Raw genomic sequence first — 24,070 nt, forward strand, 5'->3', positions numbered from 1 at the left:
TACGAGCACACGGCAGGGCGCAGAAGGAAAGGAATGCCATACGGTTTTTGGAAGGCAGATTTTGCTGGACTGTTTTTTTTTTTTTTTTTTTTTTACACCATGTCCAATTTGAACCCCCCCTGATGCACCCCTAGAGTAGAAACTCCAAAAAAGTGACCCCATTTTAAAAACTACGGGATAGGGTGGCAGTATTGTTGGCAGGGTGGATAAAAATCAATGTTTATTTTTATTTAAATCAGATTTTTTTGTATTTTAATCAGATTTTTTTGATTTTAATCAGATTTTTTTGATTTTAATCAGATTTTTTTGATTTTAATCAGATTTTTTTGATATAAAATGCTTTTTGAGGATAATATATTACCATCCAAAAGGTTATTCTATCAGGAAATAAAGATTAGTTTTTTAAGTAGATTAGTATCTGAGGAAAGGGATTTAGGAGTAATTATTTCAGAAGACTTAAAGGTGGGAAGACAATGTAATAGAGCAGCACGAAATGCCAGCAGAATGCTTGGATGTATAGGGAGAGGTATAAGCAGTAGAAAGAGTGAAGTGCTTATGCCGCTGTACAGAACACTGGTGAGACCTCACTTGGAGTATTGTGCGCAGTACTGGAGGCCATATCTCCAGAAGGATATAGATACTCTAGAGAGAGTTCAGAGAAGAGCTACTAAACTAGTACATGGATTGCAGGATAAAACTTACCAGGAAAGGTTAAAGGACCTTAATATGTATAGCTTGGAAGAAAGAAGAGACAGAGGGGATATGATAGAAACTTTTAAATACATAAAGGGAATCAACTCGGTAAAGGAAGAGAGCATATTTAAAAGAAGAAAAACTACCACAAGAGGACACAGTTTTAAATTAGAGGGGCAAAGGTTTAAAAGTAATATAAGGAAGTATTACTTTACTGAGAGAGTAGTGGATGCATGGAATAGCCTTCCTGCAGAAGTGGTAGCTGCAAATACAGTGAAGGGGTTTAAGCATGCATGGGATAGGCATAAGGCCATCCTTCATATAAGATAGGGCCGGGGGCTATCCATAGTATTCAGTATATTGGGCAGACTAGATGGGTCAAATGGTTCTTATCTGCCGACACATTCTATGTTTCTATGTAATTATGTAGAATAAGGCTGTACGTAGACTTCCATATTGTTGAATGGATTAGGCAGTGGCTGAGGGACAGACAACAGAGGGTTGTAGTCAATGGAGTATATTCAGACCAAGGTCTTGTTACCAGTGGGGTACCTCAGGGATCTGTTCTGGGACCCATATTGTTTAAAGAGGACCTTTCACCGATTCTTACCCTATGAACTAAGTATACATACATGTGGAGCGGCGCCCGGGGATCTCTCTGCACTTACTATTATCCCCGGGCGCCGCTCCGTTCTCCTGCTATGTCCTCCGGTATCTCCGTTCCCTAAGTTATGGTAGGCGGAGTCTGCCCTAGCGCTGGCCAATCGCATTGCAGAGCTCACAGCCTGGGAGAAAATAACCTCCCAGACTGTGAGCTCTGCGCTGCGATTGGCCAGCGCTAGGGCAGACTCCGCCTACCATAACTTAGTGACTGGAATCTCCGCCTACTATAACTTAGTGAGCGGAGATACCGGAGGGCATAACGGGAGAACGGAGCGGCGCCCGGGGATAATAGTAAGAGCAGTGAGATCCCCGGGCGCCGCTCCACATGTCTGTATAGTTAGTTCATAGAGTAAGAATCGGTGAAAGGTCCTCTTTAATATCTTTATCAGCGAAATTGCAGAAGGCCTCGATGGTAAGATGTGTCTTTTTGCTGATGACACAAAGATTTGTAACAGGGTTGATGTTCCTGGAGGGATACACCAAATGGAAAAGGATTTAGGAAAACTAGAGGAATGGTCAAAAACCTGGCAACTAAAATTTAATGTTGATAAGTGCAAGATAATGCACCTGGGGCGTAAAAACCCAAGAGCAGAATATAAAATCAGTGATACAGTCCTAACCTCAGTATCTGAGGAAAGGGATTTAGGGGTCATTATTTCAGAAGACTTAAAAAGGTAGGCAGACAATGTCATAGAGCAGCAGGAAATGCTAGCAGAATGCTTGGGTGTATAGGGAGAGGCATTACTAGTAGAAAGAGGGAGGTGCTCATGCAGCTCTACAGAGCACTAGTGAGCCCTCATTTGGAGTATTGTGCTCAGTACTGGAGGCCATATCTCCAGAAGGATATAGATACTCTAGAGAGAGTTCAGAGAAGAGCTACTAAACTAGTACATGGATTGCAGGATAAAACTTACCAGGAAAGATTAACCCCTTAAGGACCCATGACGTACCGATACGGCATGTTTCCCGAGTCCTTAAGGACCCATGACGTACCGGTACGTCATGAGTTTAAAATGAGATTGCGGCGCCCCGGGGGTTAATCTGAACGGGATGCCGGGTGAAATCATTCAGCCAGCATCCTGTCACCACGCCCGGGAGGGGGGGAAAAATCATGTGACCGCAGGGATCAAACTTTAAAATGCCCGAATTTTTTTTTTTATTAACCCCCCCCCCTGGACCCCTGAATGATATTATGTGGGCGGGTGGTGCGGCAGGCGGGATCGCGATTCCCCGCCCGCCTCCCCTTGAAAATTCGTTGGTGTAGAGTGGCTATACCAGGGTGCCAGTACATTGCTGACACCCTGGTATAAACGGCTGACATCGGTGATGCGATGTCAGCCGTTTAACCCTTTCCATACAGCGGTCCGTACGGACCGCTGTATGGAAAAAGTTAACAGTAAGAGGGAGCACCCTCCCTCTCCCATTGGGGGGCTGCTGTGCCTTTGCAGCCCCCAGATGGAGAGGGAGAGAGCCCCCAGACAGCCCCGTCCGCGAAGTTCTGACAACTACTGAGCAGACTGGGAAGGTTCCCATGGCAACAGGACGCCGTCTCAGGCATCCTGCTGTCCATGGTGCTGAACAGATCTGTGCTAAAGGCAGAGATCTGTTCAGACAAAGTGTAAGTAAAATACAGTACAGTACAATATATATTGTACTGTATTATACAGACATCAGACCCACTGGATCTTCAAGAACCAAGTGGGTCTGGGTCAAAAAAAAAGTGAAAAAAGTGAAAAAAACAAGTAAAAATCAAAAAACACATTTATCACTGATTAAAAATGAAAAAAAGAAAATTCCCTACACATGTTTGGTATCGCCGCGTCCGTAACGACCTGATCTATAAAACGGTCATGTTACTTTACCCGAACGGTGAACGCCATAAAAAGAAAAAAAGAAAAACTGAGAAAATTGAAATTTTGCCCACCTTACTTCCCAAAAAAGGTAATAAAAGTGATCAAAAAAAGTTGCATGTACGCCAAAATAGTACTAATCAAACTGTCATCTCATCCCGCAAAAATCATACCCTACCCAAGATAATCGGCCAAAAACTGAAAAAACTATGGCTCTTAGACTATGGAAACACTAAAACATGATTTTTTTTTTGTTTCAAAAATGAAATCATTGTGTAAAACTTAAATAAAAAAAAGTATACATATTAGGTATCGACGCGTCCGTATCGACCGGCTCTATAAAATTACCACATGATCTAACCTGTCAGATGAATGTTGTAAATAACAAAAAATAAAAACGTGCCAAAAAATCTATTTCTTGTTACCTTCCGCACAAAAAAGTGTAATATAGAGCAACCAAAAATCATATGTACCCTAAACTAGTACCAACAAAACTGCCACCCTATCCCGTAGTTTCTAAAATGGGGTAACTTTTTTTGGAGTTTCTACTCTAGGGGTGCATCAGGGGGGCTTCAAATGGGACATGGTGTCAAAAAAACCAGTCCAGCAAAATCTGCCTTCCAAAAACCGTATGGCGTTCCTTTCCTTCTGTGCCCTGCCGTGTGCCCGTACAGCGGTTTACGACCGCATATGGGGTGTTTCTGTAAACTACAGAATCAGGGGCATAAATAATGTTTTGTTTGGCTGTTAACCCTTGCTTTGTAACTGGAAAAAAAATATTAAAATGGAAAATCTGCCAAAAATGTGAAATTTTGAAATTGTATCTATTTTCCATTAAATCTTGTGCAACACCTAAAGGGTTAACAAAGTTTGAAAAAATCAGTTTTGAATACCTTGAGGGGTGTAGTTTCTTAGATGGTGTCACTTTTATGGAGTTTCTACTCTAGGGGTGCATCAGGGGGGCTTCAAATGGGACATGGCGTCAAAAAAACAGTCCAGCAAAATCTGGCTTCCAAAAACCAAACGGCGCACCTTTCACTCTACGCCCCGCTGTGTGGCCGTACAGTAGTTTACGGCCACATATGGGGGTGTTTCTGTAAATGGCAGAGTCAGGGCAATAAAGATAGTCTTGTTTGGCTGTTAACCCTTGCTTTGATAAATGGAAAAAATGGGTTAAAATGGAAAATTAGGAAAAAAAATGAAATTCTCAAATTTCATCCCCATTTGCCAATAACTCTTGTGCAACACCTAAAGGGTTAACAAAGTTTGTAAAAATCTGTTTTGAATACCTTGAGGGGTGTAGTTTATAGAATGGGGTCATTTTGGGCGGTTTCTATTATGTAAGCCTCGCAAAGTGACTTCAGACCTGTAGTGGTCCCTAAAAATTGGGTTTTTGTAAATTTCTGAAAAATTTCAAGATTTGCTTCTAAACTTCTAAGCCTTGTAACATCCCCAAAAAATTTAATATCATTCCCAAAATGCTACAAACATGAAGTAGACATATGGGGAATGTAAAGTCATCACAATTTTTGGGGGTATTACTATGTATTACAGAAGTAGAGAAACAAACTTTGACATTTGCAAATTTTTCAAAATTTTTGGTAAATATGGTATTTTTTTATGCAAAAAAATTTACTTTTTGACCCAATTTTAGCAGTGTCATGAAGTACAATATGTGACGAAAAAAACAATCTCAGAACGGCCTGGATAAGTCCAAGCGTTTTAAAGTTATCAGCACTTAAAGTGACACTGGTCAGATTTGCAAAAAATGGCCAAGTCCTTAAGGTGAAATAGGGCTGATTCCTTAAGGGGTTAAAGGACCTTAACATGTATAGCTTGGAAGAAAGACGAGAGAGGGGATATGATAGAAACTTTTAAATACATAAAAGGGAATCAACAAGGTAAAAGAGGAGAGAATATTGAAAAGAAAAACTGCTACAAGAGGACATTGTTTTAAATAAGAGGGGCAAAGGTTTAAAAGTAATATCAGGAAGTATTACTTTACTGAGAGAGTAGTGGATGCATGGAATAGCCTTCCTGAGAAGTGGTAGCTGCAAATACAGTGGAGGAGTTTAAACATGCATGGGATAGGCATAAGGCCATCCTTCATTTAAGATAAGGCCATAGTATTCAGTATATTGGGCAGACTAGATGGGCCGAATGTGTCGGCAGATAAGAACCATTCTATGTTTCTATATGTGTCATTTTTTTGGTAAATAAATTTCAATCCATTCACAATGTCATGCTCTTCCAGAGGTTTTTGTAAGATTATCGGGCAGTTTCTCTGCCTACAAGATACTATCACAGATGCTTGGTTTACTTTTGACTCAGCAGAGATCACATGCCTCTTCTTCACAACAAAAATGTTATAACATGAACAGAGTTAAGAAAAATACCTTAATCCTAACTTCTACAAACCTATGAATGCAGAATCAACCTAATCAAACTAATATGAAAAGTTGTTTAAATCTTCATCTACTTGCATATTATAAGTTATACCAGCAAGAATTAGTCTTTATGTAAAAAAAACTATGATTTAAATCAAGCCTTACTGACTAGTGATTTAAATCATTTTGATTTAAATCAAATCCACCCTGATTGTTGGTACTAGTTTAGGGTACATATGATTTTTGGTTGCTCTATGATATTGTACATATGATTTTTGGTTGCTCTATATTACACTTTCACAAGGTAACAAGAAATAGCTTTTTTGGCACCGTTTTTTTTTTTTTTTTTTGTTATTTACAACATTCATCTGACAGGTTAGATCATGTGGTAATTTTATAGAGCAGGTTGTCACGGACGCGGCGATACCCAATATGTATACAATTTTTTTTTATTTATGTAAGTTTCACACAATGATTTCATTTTTGAAACCAAAAAAATATAAAAATCATGTTTTAGTGTTTCCATAGTCTAAGAGCCATAGTTTTTTCAGTTTTTGGGCGATTATCTTGGGTAGGGTATGATTTTTGCGGGATGAGATGACGGTTTGATTGGTACTATTTTGGCGTACATGCGACTTTTTTGATCACTTATTACCTTTTTTGGGAAGTAAGGTGGACAAAATTTAAATTTCATCATAGTTTATTTTTTATTTTTATGGCGTTCACCGTTCGTGTAAAGTAACATGACCGTTTTATAGATCAGGTCGTTACGGACGCGGTGATATCAAACATGTAAGGAATTTTTTTTTTTTTTCATTTTTAATCAGTGATTGTGTTTTTTTTTTTTTTTTACTTTGTTTTTAACCCAGACCCACTTGGTTCTTGAAGATCCAGTGGGTCTGATGTCTGTATAATACAGTACAATATATAGTGTACTGTACTGTATTTTACTTACACTTTGTCTGAACAGATCTATGCCTTTAGCACAGATCTGTTCAGCACCATGGACAGCAGGATGCCTGAGAAGGTGTCATGTTGCCATGGGAACCTTACCCGTCTGCTCAGTTGTGGCCACAACTGAACAGATGGGTAAGAGGGGGGGCTCCCTCCCTCTGTGAGCCCATCCTGTCTGGGGGCTGCAAAGGCACAGCAGTCCCCCGATGGGAGAGGGAGGGAGCTCCCTGACTGTTAACCTCTGCTCTTCCATACCGCGGTCCGTATGGACCGCGGTATGGAAAGGGTTAAACGGCTGACATCACAGCACAGATGTCAGCCGTTTATACCAGAGTGTCAGCAATGTGCTGACACACTGATATAACCACTGGACACCAATGAATATTCAAGAGGAGGCGGGCGGGGGATCGCGATCCCGCCTGCCGCACCTCCCGCAACCCCCTTCCTGCACCACTCGCCGGCATAAAATCATTCAGGGGTGCTCCCTCCCTCTGTCACCCCATCCTGTCAGGGGGCTGCAAAGGCATAGCAGACCCCCGATGGGAGAGGGAGGGAGCTCCCGACTGTTAACCTCTGCTATTCCATACCGCGGAAAGGGTTAAACGGCTGACATCGCATCACAGATGTCAGCCGTTTATACCAGAGTGTCAGCAATGTGCTGACACTCTGGTATACCACTGGCCACCAACGATTATTCAAGAGGCGGCGGATCGCGATCCCGCCTGCCGCATCGCCCGCAACCCCCCATCCCTGCACCTCCCGCCGCCATAAAATTATTCAGGGGTGCAGGGGGAGTTGATAATGTAATTCAGGCAGCACTCACTTTCACAGTCACTCCGGTGCATGCGTCTCACCCTTGACGGGATCCTTCGTGTGTGTGTGCGTGCGTGTGTGTGCGTGTGCGTGTGCGTGTGCGTGTGTGTGTGTGTATATATATATAATATTTTTTTCCCTTCACCTGAAAGATTTCAGTTTGTTTTTCAATTGAGTGGCAGTTTATAGGTCACATTAAGGCCCCATTCACACGTCCGTAACGTGTTTTGCGGACCGCACATCGCCGGCAATAATAGCATATGACTATTCTTGTAAACAATTGCGGACAAGAATAGGGCATGTTCTATTTTTTTTCGGGAGCGGAATAGCGGACCCGGAAGTGTGGGTCCGCAATTCTGTATCTGGGCAGCACATCGTGAATTGGTCCGCTATTCCGTTCTGCATGGACGTGTGAATGGGGGCTAAAAAGGTGGAAAAAGTTCTGAAATGATTTATCTTTGTCAAATTTTTTTTTACATCACATAAACCTGACATTTTAATAGGGGTGTGTAGACTTTTTATATCCACTGTATGTGATAGCATTGAGCAAACTATGGTCTAAGTTCCCTCTTCCTTTCCAGATCCTGAATCCCTAGAAGGAAGCCACACTCAAACCTGGAGAGAGTGGTAGTCAAGAAACACATCAGAAGCACCAAGTGCTGTTGACCATGCCAACTTCCGTGAAACTCGAAGGGAGACCCACCTGGATCCACGCCTCACATTATAAGAGAGTAAAGGCCATCCTGACGACCCTGGAACAATAAGCCATGAGGATCCACCTACTTATCATGACTTTGACCCATATACCAAGTTAAATCTAGTAAAGATAAGGACAGGGAAGTGTCTTTGCCTGTCACAGGGTGGGCAGATGCCCCATTGCCCATGATAAACAGATCAGGACCCTCGATAGATCATAGCTTTACCCCCTGGCAAAGGCATGACATTTAGTCCACACATACACAGGTTGCAATGACTCAAAAACAGACAGCCATGTGCAGTGTATTGGTGTAGATGCCGTGAACGGAAAAGAACTACCCTGTAACAACCGTAGTGTACAGGATCTCCTGAAAGGCATATTAGCCAACAACACCGAAGGTCAGTAAAAAGGATATGAGCTGGCAAAGGGGATAAAATTAGCCAAATTAATTACCCAATTATTCAATAGCACAGAGGTGGCATTTCCAGGAGGACATATACTTAGTTTGTGGACACAAAGCATACAAATGGTTATCTGAGAATGTCACAGGAACTGTGCACCATTGCCCGGCTTACTCCTGCCACCCTCATAGTACCACACTTTGAAATTCACATAAATGCTATTCCTAAACACACCTTGTACCGTAGGGCCAAAGATAACAAGCCACATGTTGTAGAAATGAGCATTCACAATAAAGTTCTCAGTACCCTTTTAATATATCCCATGATCGTGCAGATGTGGGATCATTTGGTGGTAGCAACTGATTATCTAGATCAGTGTTGGTGAACCTATGGCACGGGTGCCAGAGGCGGCACTCGGAGCCCTCTCTGTGGGCACCCGCACCCTGGAAAAAGTCTGACACACTAATATGACTTAGATTTTTCCTGCCCTTCATCAGTGCAGGTCTCGCTATGAACAGCACAGGCAGCGCACTGAGTAGCAGGCTATTCTAGCAAAATGATAGCGTACATGGAAGATATACTATGTTTGACTGTAGAATTCAGGTTAAATTACAGTGTTGGCACTTTGCGATAAATAAGTGGGCTTTGGGTTGAAGTTTGGGCACTCAGTCTCTAAAAGGTTCACCATCACTGATCTAGGTGATCAAATATGGGAAGTGATGAGACTTATGAAGACCCCGAACATCGCGCAGAACCAGTTGATCGTTGTCACCAACCAACACACATTAGTTCTAGACTGTTACAGCTAAAGAGGTATGTGCCAGGTTGTAGGACCCACTTGTTGCCATTACATAGAGCCACAGAGTAATTCGCAAGTTAAGGTGGGTCTAGAGAAAATGGCGGATCTAAGGGATAAATGGCTGGACGCACATAAAACTGATAAAGATACATGGTGTTCTAATACCTTCTCCTTCCTTAACCCGCAAACTGGTTAAAGGGCTTCTGTCACCCCACTAAACTCTTTTTTTGTGTACTTATAATCTCTATCCTGCCATATTGCCATACATTATGTTATTAATAATTTTCGTTCAGTAGATTTAGCAAAAAACTTACTTTTATGATATGCTAATTACCTTTTTGATTGACAGGGCCAGCCGCGATCTCCTCCTCCGGCCACCCCTGTCAGCATTTAAAAAATCGCGCGCCTGTGTTGATTCGGCGCAGGCGCTCTGAGATAAGGAGGCTCTCCTCCTCAGCACTCCCTCAGTGCGCCTGCGCTGATGACGTCTTCTCTTTTGGTGACATCGGCGCAGGCGCACTGAGGGAGTGCTGAGGAGGAGAGCCTCCTTATCTCAGAGCGCCTGCGCCGAATCAACACAGGCGCGCGATTTTTTAAATGCTGACAGGGGTGGCCGGAGGAGGAGATCGCGGCTGGCCCTGTCAATCAACAGAAGGAGGGGGCGGTTTTCTGCGGCTGCTACCAGCAAGTAGACGCCCTACTTTCTGGTAGAAAGGTAATTAGTATATCATAAAAGTACGTTTTTTGCTAAATCTACTGAACGAAAATTATTAATGACATAATGTATGGCAATATGGCAGGATATATATATATATATACATATATATATACACATATATATATAAGTTTAGTGGGGTGACAGAAGCCCTTTAAAAGGTTTTGGGGGTTGGCTCATGGGAACTGTCCAAGGAATATTACAGGTAGCCCTAATACTATTGGCAATATATATAGTATATTAAGCTTGTTCTTACTTGCGTGACCCATCTTTCAAAAAGAATGAAGAAAACTGATGAGCAACCTATCATGCTTCTTTACAATGAGGAAAAACAAAGGGAAACGCCATTTAACACGGTTCCCCCCTCCTCGCTATGATGCCGTGCAGAGATAGGGTAAGATGAATCCCAGGGTATTATCACAAGTCCGGGCAACCGGGAGACTACCTAGAAGGGGTAGGTTGTCGCCACTGGGGGTGAAGAGGATACGAAGGGAATGCCCAGGGGATTCGCTAGGCAGGGGAAAGTCTACAATCAAGTTTCCAAAGGGGGGACTGTTATGGAATATTGAGACAAAATGGATACTTGCTTGTTGAGAACTATACTTTAGCTAAAATGGCGGCCAGGCACCCAGCCAACGCCTAGAACAAGAATCTTACTTTCATGCTTCATTATGTGCCTCACGACAGTTTCTGTTCATATCAAGCAAGCAGCTTCCCCCATATGGAAGGGGGAACTTCCTCTTGCACATAGATGTGACAGAAAATACAGCGTTTTTAGCAAATAGCAAAGATATACGCCACCCTACCTCCCCCGCTTCTTCCGGTTCTATATTTGCTGCCCTATATAATGTCATCTGTTCCGCAATAAGCTAGAGATCTTGCTTTGACCCCCCAGCTGTGTGAGTGTCTCATTTTGATCTTTCCGTGCACGTATTCATTTAACATCAATTTGGAGCAGAACATCAACCGAACTGGCAGTTTGACCAGAACCAAAACAGTGGCACTTTGAAACTTTTTTGGAGAAAATGAAGAGAATTTATAAGAAATAGGAAAAGTGTCCCTTAGCTGAAGAAATCACTGCAATAAAGCAACTTGTAAACCTACCTGTGTGTATTCATCCCTTGATGAAGCATTGAGTCCGAAAGGAGACCAGCACTCTGGACACCAACACCACCATTCACTGGGCTGGCATCTACACAAAAAAATGGAAAGGAACAATTATAAAGCTACTAGAATGCACATACATACACTGGGTAATTTTGCTAATACACTTCCTTGGACAAAATCAATACATACTGGATTGTCGAGAGCTGCATTCACAATTACCAGTTGTTACTACAAACTCTTTAAATACGTGTCAACTGACAAATCCCTAACAGCTTAGGCTAGGTTCACCTCAGTTTTGTCTTACATTTTAACGTATAAAAAAAAACGTACACACTAAAAAACAGATGCCATGCAGCAAAGTTTCAATGTGAAAAAAAAAGTATACTTTTTTTACTGGACAATGCAGAATGGAAAAGCATGGTGTACTATGCTTTTGTATTTTTCCAGAAATATATATTAAAGGTAGAGCACATATATGATGTGAACCCAACCTTTCTGGGCAGCAGTAATTAAGGGGTCATTCACATCTCATTTTTCCTCTATGTCAAGCAGATATGTTTAGAAATACATTTAGAAAAATATATACAAACTTCTGCAATTTTGTGGTTTTACATTTGACAGATAAGCATACACTTCAAAATGTGTCCTTTAAAGTGGTTGTCCGGGTTAAGAGCTGAACCCGGACATACCCTTTTTTTCACCCAGGAAGCCCCCCTGAGGCTAGCATCGGAGCACCTCATGCTCCGATGCGCTCCCTTGCCCTGCGCTAAATCGCGCAGGGCAAGGGCTCTTTTGTTTTCAATAACACACTGCCGGGCGGTAACTTCCACCCATCCGTGCCGGTGCTGTCACCAGGGTTCCTGGCAGCCCCATGGAAAGCCCCGATACGTCACCGGAACTCCAAAAAATGCCTTTGCCCTGCGTGATTTAGCGCAGGGAAAAGGAGAGCATCGGAGCATGACCTGCTCCGATGCTCCTGTCAGGGGGGCTGCCGGGGGGAAAATGGAGGGATGTCCGGGTTCAGATCCCTTTTAGCCCTTAGAGGACCCTGAGATCTTCCATTTTTGCGTTTTTCATTTTTCACTCCCCTCTTCCCATAGTCTTAACTTTTTATTTTTCCGTTCACATACCTACCCTTATGAGGGCTTTTTTTTTGCAGGATAAGTTGTACTTTCTAATGGCGCCATTTATGGTTACTTACCATGTAGTGGGAAGCTGAAAAAAAAATTCCAAATAGGGTACATTTGGGGGATTAAAAAAAAAAATCAATTCTGACAAAGGTTTTTATTTATTTTTCACACCGTACACTATGCTGTAAAATTGACCTATTATCTTTCACAGGTCAGTAAGGTTACGATACCACACTTAAAATTTTTCTTGCATTTTAATACTGGAGAAAAAAAATAAAACCTTTGAGAAAAGACATGTTATCACCATATTCTGACCTCTAACTTTTTTGCAGTTATTTGTACGGGCTTAATGGATGAAAACATAGTTTTACTTTTTGGTTCATCTGCAACATACATATATATATATATATATATATATATATATATATATATATATATATATATATATATATATATATATATTTATATATATTTCAGAAAATGAGGAGGCAGCACACTGTATAAACGCGGGGTGCACGTCCGGCAAATGTGAACCCGCACCTAGGTCCAATGAGCTAGAAGTAAAAAATAGCCAGCAGCACTCCAAGAGATAAAGGCAAAGCGGTGGTTTATTGGACCCAAAGTCAAACAAGCTTAAATATATATATATTTTTTTTTTTATGTCGCAATAAAAAGTAAAAGTATAACTTAGGTCTATTGCACACGAACGTTATGTGCCCATGGCTGTATTGCAGCGCACATACGGCGGATCCGCAATACCCGGGCACCGGCCCATGTGAACTCATCACATATGCGGGCCCATTCACGGAGATGCGTAACAGAAGCACGGATCGGAACCCCAAAGAAGCACTACGGAGTGCTTCCGTGGTCTCTGTCCGTGCCGCAAAAAAAATAGAACTTGTTCTATTTTTTTGCGGTGCGGACGGATCACTGACCCATTCAAGTTGAATGGGTCTTGATCCGTCCCAGCCGCCGCACGGACATTGTCCCTTCATTGGGTACTAGGGTTGGGCAATAAACCAGTATTAAACGATATACCGCGGTATTAAGAAACGGCGATATGGCGATATCGCCATTCCTTAATTACCGCTGTATTTTAGTGACATCATAGGGGCAGACACACATCACAGTGCCGAATGCCTCTAAAACGTCCAGCGCACATTACACCCGGCACAGTGGAGAAGGATAGAGTCCCTCCCCACTGTGATCCCACTGCGCCACCAATGAGAAGGTAATAGTGAGGAGGAGGGAAGGGGCTGTGGCCGCTGCACCATCAATGAGAATTACTCTCAATAAAAATATAGACTGCAGATGTCGGGAATGTATCACATACCCGGCACCCAGTCTTCATGACAGGAGGGGGCGATCTCACGAACGGGGCAATTTAACCCTCAAATGCGGCACCTGAGGGGTTAATCGGCACAGTTTGGTGTAGGGGTGCACCGAAATGAAAATTCTGGTCCGAAACCGAAAATTCAGGATGCCCTTGACCGAAACTGCCTTTTTGCCCAAATACTTTTAAAATACTTTTTTTTTAATGATTGGCGCTGTTATGGAGAGGGGGATCTGTGGGTGGCGCTGTTATGGAGAGGGGGATCTGTGGGTGGCGCTGTTATGGAGAGGGGGATCTGTGGGTGGCGCTGTTATGGAGAGGGGGATCTGTGGGTGGCGCTGTTATGGAGAGGGGGATCTGTGGGTGGCGCTGTTATGGAGAGGGGGATCTGTGGGTGGCGCTGTTATGGAGAGGGCGATCTGTGGGTGGCGCTGTTATGGAGAGGGGGATCTGTGGGTGGCGCTGTTATGCAGAGGGGGATCTGTGGGTGGCGCTGTTATGGAGAGGGGGATCTGTGGGTGGCGCTGTTATGGAGAGGGGGATCTGTGGGTGGCTCTGTTATGGAGAGGGGGATCTGTGGGTGGCTCTGTTATGGAGAGGAGGATCTGTGGGTGGCGCTGTTATGGAGAGGGGGATCTGTGGGTGGCGCTGTTATGGAGAGGGGGATCTGTGGGTGGCGCTGTTATGGAGGGGGGGGGGGATATGTGCACTGTTATGGGCATAACAGTGCACAGATCCCTCCTCCCCATAACAGTGCACAGATCCCCCCTCCCCATAACAGTGCACAGATCCCCCCTCCCCATAACAGTGCACAGATCCCCCCTCCCCATAACAGTGCACAGATCCCCCCTCCCCATAACAGTGCACAGATCCCCCCTCCCCATAACAGTGCACAGATCCCCCCTCCCCATAACAGTGCACAGATCCCCCCTCCCCATAACAGTGCACAGATCCCCCCTCCCCATAACAGTGCACAGATCCCCCCTCCCCATAACAGTGCACAGATCCCCCCTCCCCATAACAGTGCACAGATCCCCCCTCCCCATAGCAGTGCCATAGACCGATCCCCCCTACCCATAACAGCCCCGGCCCTGCTGCTCACAGCATCACTCACTGCATCTTTATTTTACCTTACAATCGTGACGCTCCAGTAAGAACTCTGCAGGCAGAGCGGAGGGCGGCGTAACGTCACTTACTCATGTGACGCACCTGCTCCGCCCACTTTATGAATGAAGGAGGCGGAGCAGGTGCGTCACGTGAGTAAGTGACGTTACGCCGCCCTCCGCTCTGCCTGCAGAGTTCTTACTGGAGCGTCACGATTGTAAGGTAAAATAAAGATGCAGTAAACCGCCCGCCCGCAGATGGTGGGTGACAAATCCCACACCCCATATTTTCGGCCGATATGTAACAATATCGGCCGAAATGGATTAAGTACATTTTCGGCCGATATTTTCGGCTGCCGGAATTTCGGTGCACCCCTAGTTTGGTGGTATCCCTGTCATTGAGGCCAAGTGCCAGCTGTGTGATATGGCTGGCACCCGCAGTCTATATTTGTATTATGGGGTTAATTACATTCATTGGCGGCGCAGTACGCCCCCCCATACCTCAGTATTATAAAATATAATCATTGGTGGTGCAGTGCACCGAAGACCCCCAGTATTATAATCATTGGTGGCAGGGGCCACAGGGTCCCCTCCCCTCTTCATTGGTGGTGAAGTGAAATCCCAGGGCTCCGATAGTTTACCATGGCAGCCAGGACGCTACTGAAGCCATCCATGACTGCCATGGATATCTCCCTGCTGCCGTGTGCACAAAGAACAGGGCAGCAGGGACAATGTGAGATCCTATGCACCCTAATAGATCTCTATTAGGGTGCATAGGACAAGGGATGAAAAGATCCCAGGTTCTAGCCCCATAAGGGAGCTAATAGTAATTGAATTAGAAAAGAAAAAAAAAATTGAATTCAATGTGATGGGTCTCTCTGAACAGACCCCAGGGTATTGGAGCTGCAATTCCTATCTTGGCCAGCAGGTGGCAGGCCAACATAAGAAATGAGAAATTCTAGTACCATCATGGTTCTATAAGAAACATGATTGCACAGGAAAAGAAAAAAAAATACCTGAGTCTTGTAGCCTCAAACACGAGCTACAAAACCACAAAAAAAAAAAAGTGAAAAATATATAAAATATTTTTAAAAAAAAAGTTTATATCACCCCCTTTTCAGTAGAATGAAAAATACCCTAAAAACGTAATAAAATGTGTTCAAAAACTCACACTCCAAAACGGTATCAATAAAAACTACAAATCGTCCCCCAAAAAAATTAGCTCAAACACAGCTCAGTAGCTATAACTATACAAAAAGTTATGGGGGTCAGAATATGGTGATGTAAAAAAAAAAAAAAAATTTTCAAAGTTACATATTTTTTTTTTTACACTAAACAAGTGTATATAAAAAAAAAAATCTGTTCATATGTGGTATCATTGTAATTGTACGGACCCAGAGAATGAAGGGCACAGGTCAGTTCTGCCGCAAAGGGAACGTCGTAGGGACAAAACCCATAAAATAGTGAAATTTCGTTTTCAACAACACCCCATTTGGAATTTTTTCCCACTACATTGTATGCCATATTAAATGGTGGCATTTTAGTAATACTAGTCTTGCAAAAAATAAGCCCTCATATCTATATGTGAACAGAAAAAACAAAAGAAAAAAAAAAGTTATGGCTTAAGGAAGACAGGGAAGAAAAATGAAAAACTTAAAAACAAAAGGGTTAACTACTCTTACCGGTAATTGGTTTTTCCAACAGCCTCTACAATGGCACTTACAGAAGGGTGTCTCCACTCCCAGGACAGGAAACCAAGCCGGAGCACATGATTTAAAAGGCCTCCTCCCCTTACCTATTCAGTCAATAATAGGAAACGGAAGTGATGCAAGAACAAACAAAAAAAAATATTTTATTAAACATCAAATTACATCAAAAGAAAGAAAAGAAAAAAGGGAGGGAAAAAAATCCAGTGCCATTGTGGAGGCTATTGGACAAACCAATTACCGGTAAGAGTAATTAACCCTTTTCCTCGGCACCACCACAACGGCACTTATAGGAGGATTAAAGGGTTTCTATCACTTCGTATGACATAATTAGCTGTCAGACACTAGCAATCTGCTAGTGTCTGCTCTGGCCAACCATCCTACTATAATCACTTGTGGGGCAGCGGTTTTGCTAAAAAACTAACTTTTATAAATATGCTAATGAGCCTCTAGGTGCTATGTGGGCGTCATTAGCACCTAGAGGCTCCGTCTACCTTCATACACAGCCGCCGCCCAGCGCGTCCCTCAAGCCCGCCCATGTCCTCCTCCGTGTGACGCAGCGGACGAGTTCTCGCGCATGCGCCGTGCGCGGCTGTATTCGGCGCATTTGAGATCTCAGCTCGGAGCGGTCAGACATTCAATGCGCATGCGCGGCTGTATTCGGCACATGTGCATTGAATGTCTGACCGCTCTGAGCTGAGATCTCAAATGCGCCGAATACAGCCGCGCACGGCGCATGCGCGAGAACTCGTCCGCTGCGTCACACGGAGGAGGACATGGGCGGGCTGGAGGGACGCGCTGGGCGGCGGCTGTGTATGAAGGTAGACGGAGCCTCTAGGTGCTAATGACGCCCACATAGCACCTAGAGGCTCATTAGCATATTTATAAAAGTTAGTTTTTTAGCAAAACCGCTGCCCCACAAGTGATTATAGTAGGATGGTTGGCCAGAGCAGACACTAGCAGATCGCTAGTGTCTGACAGCTAATTATGTCATACGAAGTGATAGAAACCCTTTAACAGAGTAATCAGCTCTAGGGAGGGACGACAGCAGAAAGGATTCTTGAGAATTCTTTGTTCTTGAGAATATCCAGCTTATAATGACTGAAAAAAGTTATAGGGCTTGCCCACGTGACTGCCCTGCAGATCTGGTCTAATAAAACTGAAGCAGACTCTGCCCAGGAGGAGGACACAGCTCAAGTAGAGTGAGCTCTTATTCCGGAAGGGGGATGAAGATATTTCGGACATAAGCTGAAGCAATAATGTCTCTGATCCATCTTGCCATGGATGACTTGCTGGCCGCCTATCCCTTGTTAGGACCCAGATATTGGAGAAAGATGATCTGACCGTCTAAAGCTACCTATGGTGTCCAGATAGGATGACACACTCCTCCTAACGTCCAGGTTGTGGAACTTTTAGGGCTGTTTCACACGAGTGGATGCCGTGCGTGGCATCCGCTCCGTGAAAGAGTGCCAAGACCCGATGCAGACTGCAGAGGCACGGAGCATTAACATGACTGATAATGCTCCGTGCCTCTCTGTGATCTCTTTACTACGAAATCACAGTGAGAACTGTGATTTCGTAGTAAAGAGATCACAGAGAGGCACGGAGCATTATCAGTCATGTTAATGCTCCGTGCCTCTGCAGTCTGCATCGGGTCTTGGCACTCTTTCACGGAGCGGATGCCACGCACGGCATCCACTCGTGTGAAACAGCCCTTAATCTCTTTCAGTAGTTGGGCACTGACAGAATGGAGGTAACGATACCTCCTGATCAGAATAAAACTTGGAGACAACCTTGGGAAGAAAGGAAGAGTGCCTGGGGATTATGCAATCGTCCAGGACCATAAGATATGGAGGCTTGTAGGATAAAGCCTGGATCTCTCCAATGCTTTTAGCAGTTATTGCTACAAGAAAAACTGTTTTGTAGGTGAGCAGTTTTAAAGAAATCCGATCAACTGGTTCAAACTGAGGTTCCATCAGGACAGAGGACCAAGTTTAGGTCCCAGGGTGGGATGACAAAACGGAAGGTAGACAAACTTCTTATAGCCCCTTTAAAAAAAAAAAAAAAAAAAAAAACTTGAAAAGTGGGGAGTCTGCCAGTTTTTCATCTAAAAAAAGCACTCAAAGCTGAAATCTGTACTTTAAGCGTTGCAGGCAGGAGACCTTTATCCAAACCTGCCTGCAGAAACTAAGAATCTGAGGAATGTCTGGAGAAGGGAAATAAAATAAAATTTCCTCAGCTTTTATTTACATTTGAGGGAAAAAAAAAAAAAAAAAAAAGTGTCCAGTCCAGAAATATTCATACCCTTCTCAATAATCAATAGAAAAGCCTTTATTGGCTATTACAGCAATCAAACGCTTCCTATAATTCCAGATCAGCATTTTGCGTGTCTCCACAGGTATTTTAGCCCATTCACCTTTAGCAATGAGCTCCAAATCTTTCAGGTTGGAGGGTCTTCTTGCCATCACCCTGATCTTTAGCTCCCTCCACAGATTCTCAAGTGGATTCAAGTCTGGACTCTGGCTGGGCCACTCCAAAATGTTAATGATGTTGTCTGCTAACCATTTCTTCACCACTTTTGCTGTGTGTTTTGGGTCATTGTCATGCTAAAATGTCCACTGGTGCCCAAGGCCAAGTTTCTCTGCAGACTGCCTGATGTTGTCGTTGAGAAGCCCCATGTATTGCTCTTTTTTCATGTGGCATTTACTATGATTAGGTTCCCTGGTCCATTGGCTGAAAAACACCCCCAAAGCATTAGGATCCCACCACCATGTTTGACAGTGGGGATGGTGTTCTTTGGGTTGAAGGCTTCTTTTTTACGCCAAATGAAGTAAACATCATTGTGACTAAACAATTAAATTTTTGTTTCATCTGACCATAACACAGAAGACCAGAAGTCTTTGTCCAGATGAGCTTTTGCAAAGGTCAAGCAAGCTTTTGTGTGCCTTATCTGGAGAAGTGGAACCAAGCAGTGTGCAGTGTCCATTGGATTGTCTGCCTTGAGACATTGCCACCAGCAGAGCCCAGATTCGCCAGAATGGCCTTGGTGGTGATCCTTGGATTCTTTTTCACCTCTCTAACTATCCTCCTGGCCAGCACAGGTGTCACTTTTGGCTTCCGACCACGTCCTCTGAGATTTTCCACAGTGCGGAACATCTTTTATTTTTTGCTCAAATGTAAATAATAGCTGAGAGTTTTTTTCCCACAATAATGCCTCTTGTACATAGTCTTATTATGTTTTGGGAGACACCTGTCATTTCCCGTCAAAAAATTACTTGCTGGTTGAATAAAAGTACCTTTAAGTCTAAATTTGCCTGGGGTATGAATAATTATGGGCAGCACTGTAAATGAGGCAAGTAAGGTGCCCAAGGGGCTGTTACAACATTTCTGTTGCCCAGCCACGCCCGCATCCTCTGAATCTCATCCATGCTCCCCGATGTCAAAGTTAAAGCGCTGTAATCTCGCACATGCGCAAGTACGCCGCATGTCAGTGCCGGCATATACAGGTCCTTCTCAAAAAATTCTGTAATTTTCTGTAATGTACTGATAAACATTAGACTTTCATATATTTTAGATTCATTACACACAACTGAAGTAGTTCAAGCCTTTTCTTGTTTTAATATTGATGATTTTGGCATACAGCTCATGAAAACCCCAAATTCCCATCTCAAAAAATTAGCATATTTCATCCGACCAATAAAAGAAAAGTGTTTTCAATACAAAAAAAGAGTCAACCTTCAAATAATTAAGTTCAGTTATGCACTCAATACTTGGTCGGTAATCCTTTTGCAGAAATGACTGCTTCAATGCGGCGTGGCATGGAGGCAATCAGCCTGTGGCACTGCTGAGGTGTTATGGAGGCCCAGGATGCTTCGATAGCGGCCTTAAGCTCATCCAGAGTGTTGGGTCTTGCGTCTCTCAACTTTCTCTTCTCAATATCCCACAGATTCTCTATGGGGTTCAGGTCAGGAGAGTTGGCAGGCCAATTGAGCACAGTAATACCATTTACCAGTGGTTTTGGCACTGAGCAGGTGCCAGGTCGTGCTGAAAAATGAAATCTTCATCTCCATAAAGCTTTTCAGCAGATGAAAGCATGAAGTGCTCCAAAATCTCCTGATAGCTAGCTGCATTGACCCTGCCCTTGATAAAACACAGTGGACCAACACCAGCAGCTGACATGGCACCCCAGACCATCACTGACTGTGGGTTCTTGACACTGGACTTCAGGCATTTTGGCATTTCCCTCTCCCCAGTCTTCCTCCAGACTCAGTCCACTGCTTCCGCAGGTCCCCCAAGGTCTGGAATCGGTCCTTCTCCACAATCTTCCTCAGGGTCCGGTCACCTCTTCTCGTTGTGCAGCGTTTTCTGCCACACTTTTTCCTTCCCATAGACTTCCCACTGAGGTGCCTTGATACAGCACTCTGGGAACAGCCTATTCGTTCAGAAATTTCTCTGTGTCTTACCCTCTTGCTTGAGGGTGTCAATGATGGCCTTCTGGACAGCAGTCAGGTCGGCAGTCTTACCCATGATTGTGGTTTCGAGTAATGAACCAGGCTGGGAGTTTTTAAAAGCCTCAGGAATCTTTTGCAGGTGTTTAGAGTTAATTAGTTGATTCAGATGATTAGGTTAATAGCTCGTTTAGAGAACCTTTTCATGATATGCTAATTTTTTGAGAAAGGAATTTTGGGTTTTCATGAGCTGTATGCCAAAATCATCAATATTAAAACAAGAAAAGGCTTGAACTACTTCAGTTGTGTGTAATGAATCTAAAATATATGAAAGTCTAATGTTTATCAGTACATTACAGAAAATGAACTTTATCACAATATGCTAATTATTTGAGAAGGACCTGTAGTGTTCCTTCCCTGTGCTGGCATCAGCCTCGGGGTACGAACTGCGAATGCGCTAGCTGCAAGATTACGGCGCTCTAACTTTGTGACTTCGGGGAGCAAGGAGGAGATTCGGAGGATGCAGGAAGTGCTGGACTCCTTGACAGTGGGCGTGGAAGGGCACCAGAAACGTTAGTAACAGCCCCTTGGGTGCCTTACTTGCCTTATTATATATATATATATATATATATATATATATATATATATATATATATATATATATTATTTTATTTTTTTTCATTTAGTTAATTTTTTTTACACAATAAAAGAACAGAGCTATGGGGAATGTATATTGCGGACGTGCTAGTGGCGATCTAGCAGTGCATGTCCGCAGCTCTATAGGCAAAATCCAGGTGACGGGATCCCTTTAAATAAATTCTGGTTGTTATAGGCTTACATTGTAGAACAACATTGTAGAAATGACAGCAGTCAGTCCTTTTTCCTTCAAGGCAAGGCGTTCAGCCTTTAGGCCGTCAGGTTGAGCTGGTTTATCTTTGGAAGGAATATCGGACTCTGATGGAGAAGGTCCGGGATTGATGGAAAGGTCCAGAATATTCCTGCAGACAGCCTGAGCAACAGGGGGAACTAAGACCTCCTCGGCCAAAAAGGAGCAAGGAGCCCCTTCCTCCTCCGCCTTCATTGGAGCTCTTGGAATCAAACTGAAGGGAGGAAAAGCATAAAGTAGAGTCTTCAGCCATGGTTGATATAGAGCGTCTACCCATAAAGGCTGGTCTTGTCGGGAGAGGGAGCAAAATCTCTTGGTTTGCCTGTTGTCCCTTGGGGCAAATAGGTTTAGATCCGGGGCTCCACAATTTTTTGCAGATCTGCTGAGGAAATCGGCTATCACATTGTTCTTTCCCTTTAGATGGACTGAAGTTAAGGATATAAGATTCCTTTCTGAATAAAGGAAAATATCCAGAGACACTGTAGATGGCGGTGAGTTCTTTTAGATCGGAGGAAGCCTGTAACATGTCTCCCCCCCCCCCCCCCCCCCCCATCTGCCCTGAATTATCTTTCCTTCTGAATGACCGCCCCATCCTGAACTGCTGGCGTCTGTGGTTATCATCATCTGTTTTCCTTGTCGCCAATAGACCCCTCTCTGCAAGTTCTTTTCCATTCTCCACTACATCAATGACTTTTACGGCATTGGGAATGAACACGTGCTTTTCTAGGGCAGAATTTGTTCCATCCCATGAGGATAAGAGGAAGGCCTGAAGGATCCTTGTGTGACTTTCAGCCCATCTGACTGACAGGATTGCAGCCGTCAGAAGGCCCAGGATGGTCATGATATTTCTCATTGAAGAATTCCCCCGGAATAGCTTTTTTTGTTCTGGGGATAGATCTTATTTCCTGAAATGTATAATCCACCCTAGGGTGGTAAAACATTTCTGCACTAGGAGGTGGGATCGTGCAATCAGGAAGTCGTCCAGATATGGCACAATCTTTCAGGTGTAGATATTTTGTGACCTATGACATTATCTTTGAAAATATTCTTCGGGCCGAGGAGAGTCCGGATGACGACTGACATCGGAACATGATAGTAAGCATCCTGGAGGTCCATAGTCACTATGAAACAGCTCTGAGGGAGTAAACTGATGGTTGATTTTATAGTTTCCATCTTGAATCTTTTGTAGATGATGGATCTGTTTAGGGATTTTAAATGTATCAAACAGAAGGATCCGTTTGGTTTTTGTACCAGAAATATCGGAGAATAGAAACCCCTGCCGTATTGATCTTCTGGGACTGGATGGAGTACTTTTTTGTCTACCAGAGAAGAGATTTCTGATTCTAGACAAGATTGTCTCTTTTTGAGGTAACTTCTTGATTATTATAAATCGATCTGGGGAAGGGATAAAAATTCTAGTTTTAAGCCCTCTCAGAGTAGTTAACACCCACAGGGAGGCTCCTATTCCTCCCAGGCCGAAGTGAAATGTGTTAACCTGCCTTCCACATGCCCCTGGAGTCTTTGTGTGCAGCAGGAGGAGCTTTCAGGATTAAATAGGAATCCTCTCCCTCTGCCCCTAGAAGGCTGCCACTTTCTTGATCCTTCTTTCTTCTGATCCAGCCTCGTTTTTTCTGGTTCTTAAAGGATTGTCTTTGATGAAAATAACTCAAGGAGAAATCCTCTCTTCTTATCCAAGGTCTTCTCTAGAATATCATCTAATCTTGATAATAAAAAAAAAATCTCTCCCCTCACAGGGGATCGAGCATAGGCGGTTTTTAGAACTTGTGTCACCTGACCACGAACGAAGCCAGATTGCTCTACGAGTCGCATTAGATAATGCAGCTGACCAGCTGTGCAGGTAAAAGCGATACTAGGGCGCACCATAGCCATATTCATCTCCCAGGCCTTTTTTAATAAAAACTTAGATTTTTTTTTTGTCCATAGGATCTCGCAAGAGACCCATATCCTCAAACAGGAGAGAGGTCTTTTTAGAGATGAGGGCAACTGGGGCATCAATTGTTGGCGTTTTGTCCCACAGATTAGATTGTCTCCTCAAAAGGATATTGCCTCTTAAAGGAATTTGTCACAGCCGTTCTCCTTTCAGGATCCCTCCACTCCTTGGATATCAGGGATTTTATGTTATGGATGGGGAAGACTCTTTCTCCCAGTCCCTGTAACATTTGATCCTGAATGGAGTGAGTTGCTTTGACCTCTTCAATGTCCATAGTGGCTCTAATGGTCTTTAGAAGACCATCTGTTTCCTCCGGGAGAAACAATGGTCTACCTGAACTGTCATCTGACGAAGCAGAGTCTGGATCAGATATTAGCTCTCCTTCATCCAGATCAAACGCCAATTCAGAGGTAAGGGATCTATGAGACGTGGGG

At 43.6% G+C, this 24,070-nt stretch overlaps 1 protein-coding gene across 2 annotated transcripts in view; it reads right to left on the minus strand.

The window, feature by feature from the left end:
- Positions 1 to 24,070, minus strand: part of EP300 (E1A binding protein p300) — a 256,187-nt gene that overhangs the window by 176,914 nt on the left and 55,203 nt on the right. For both annotated transcript variants that reach the window (XM_040408432.1, XM_040408434.1), the window contains exon 7: positions 11,077 to 11,164. In XM_040408432.1, coding sequence (XP_040264366.1) covers positions 11,077 to 11,164 — 88 coding nt within the window. The remainder of the gene's footprint in view (positions 1 to 11,076; positions 11,165 to 24,070) is intronic.

Source organism: Bufo bufo, chromosome 9 (genome assembly GCF_905171765.1).
Source record: "Bufo bufo chromosome 9, aBufBuf1.1, whole genome shotgun sequence".
NCBI classification, from domain to species: Eukaryota; Metazoa; Chordata; class Amphibia; order Anura; family Bufonidae; genus Bufo; species Bufo bufo.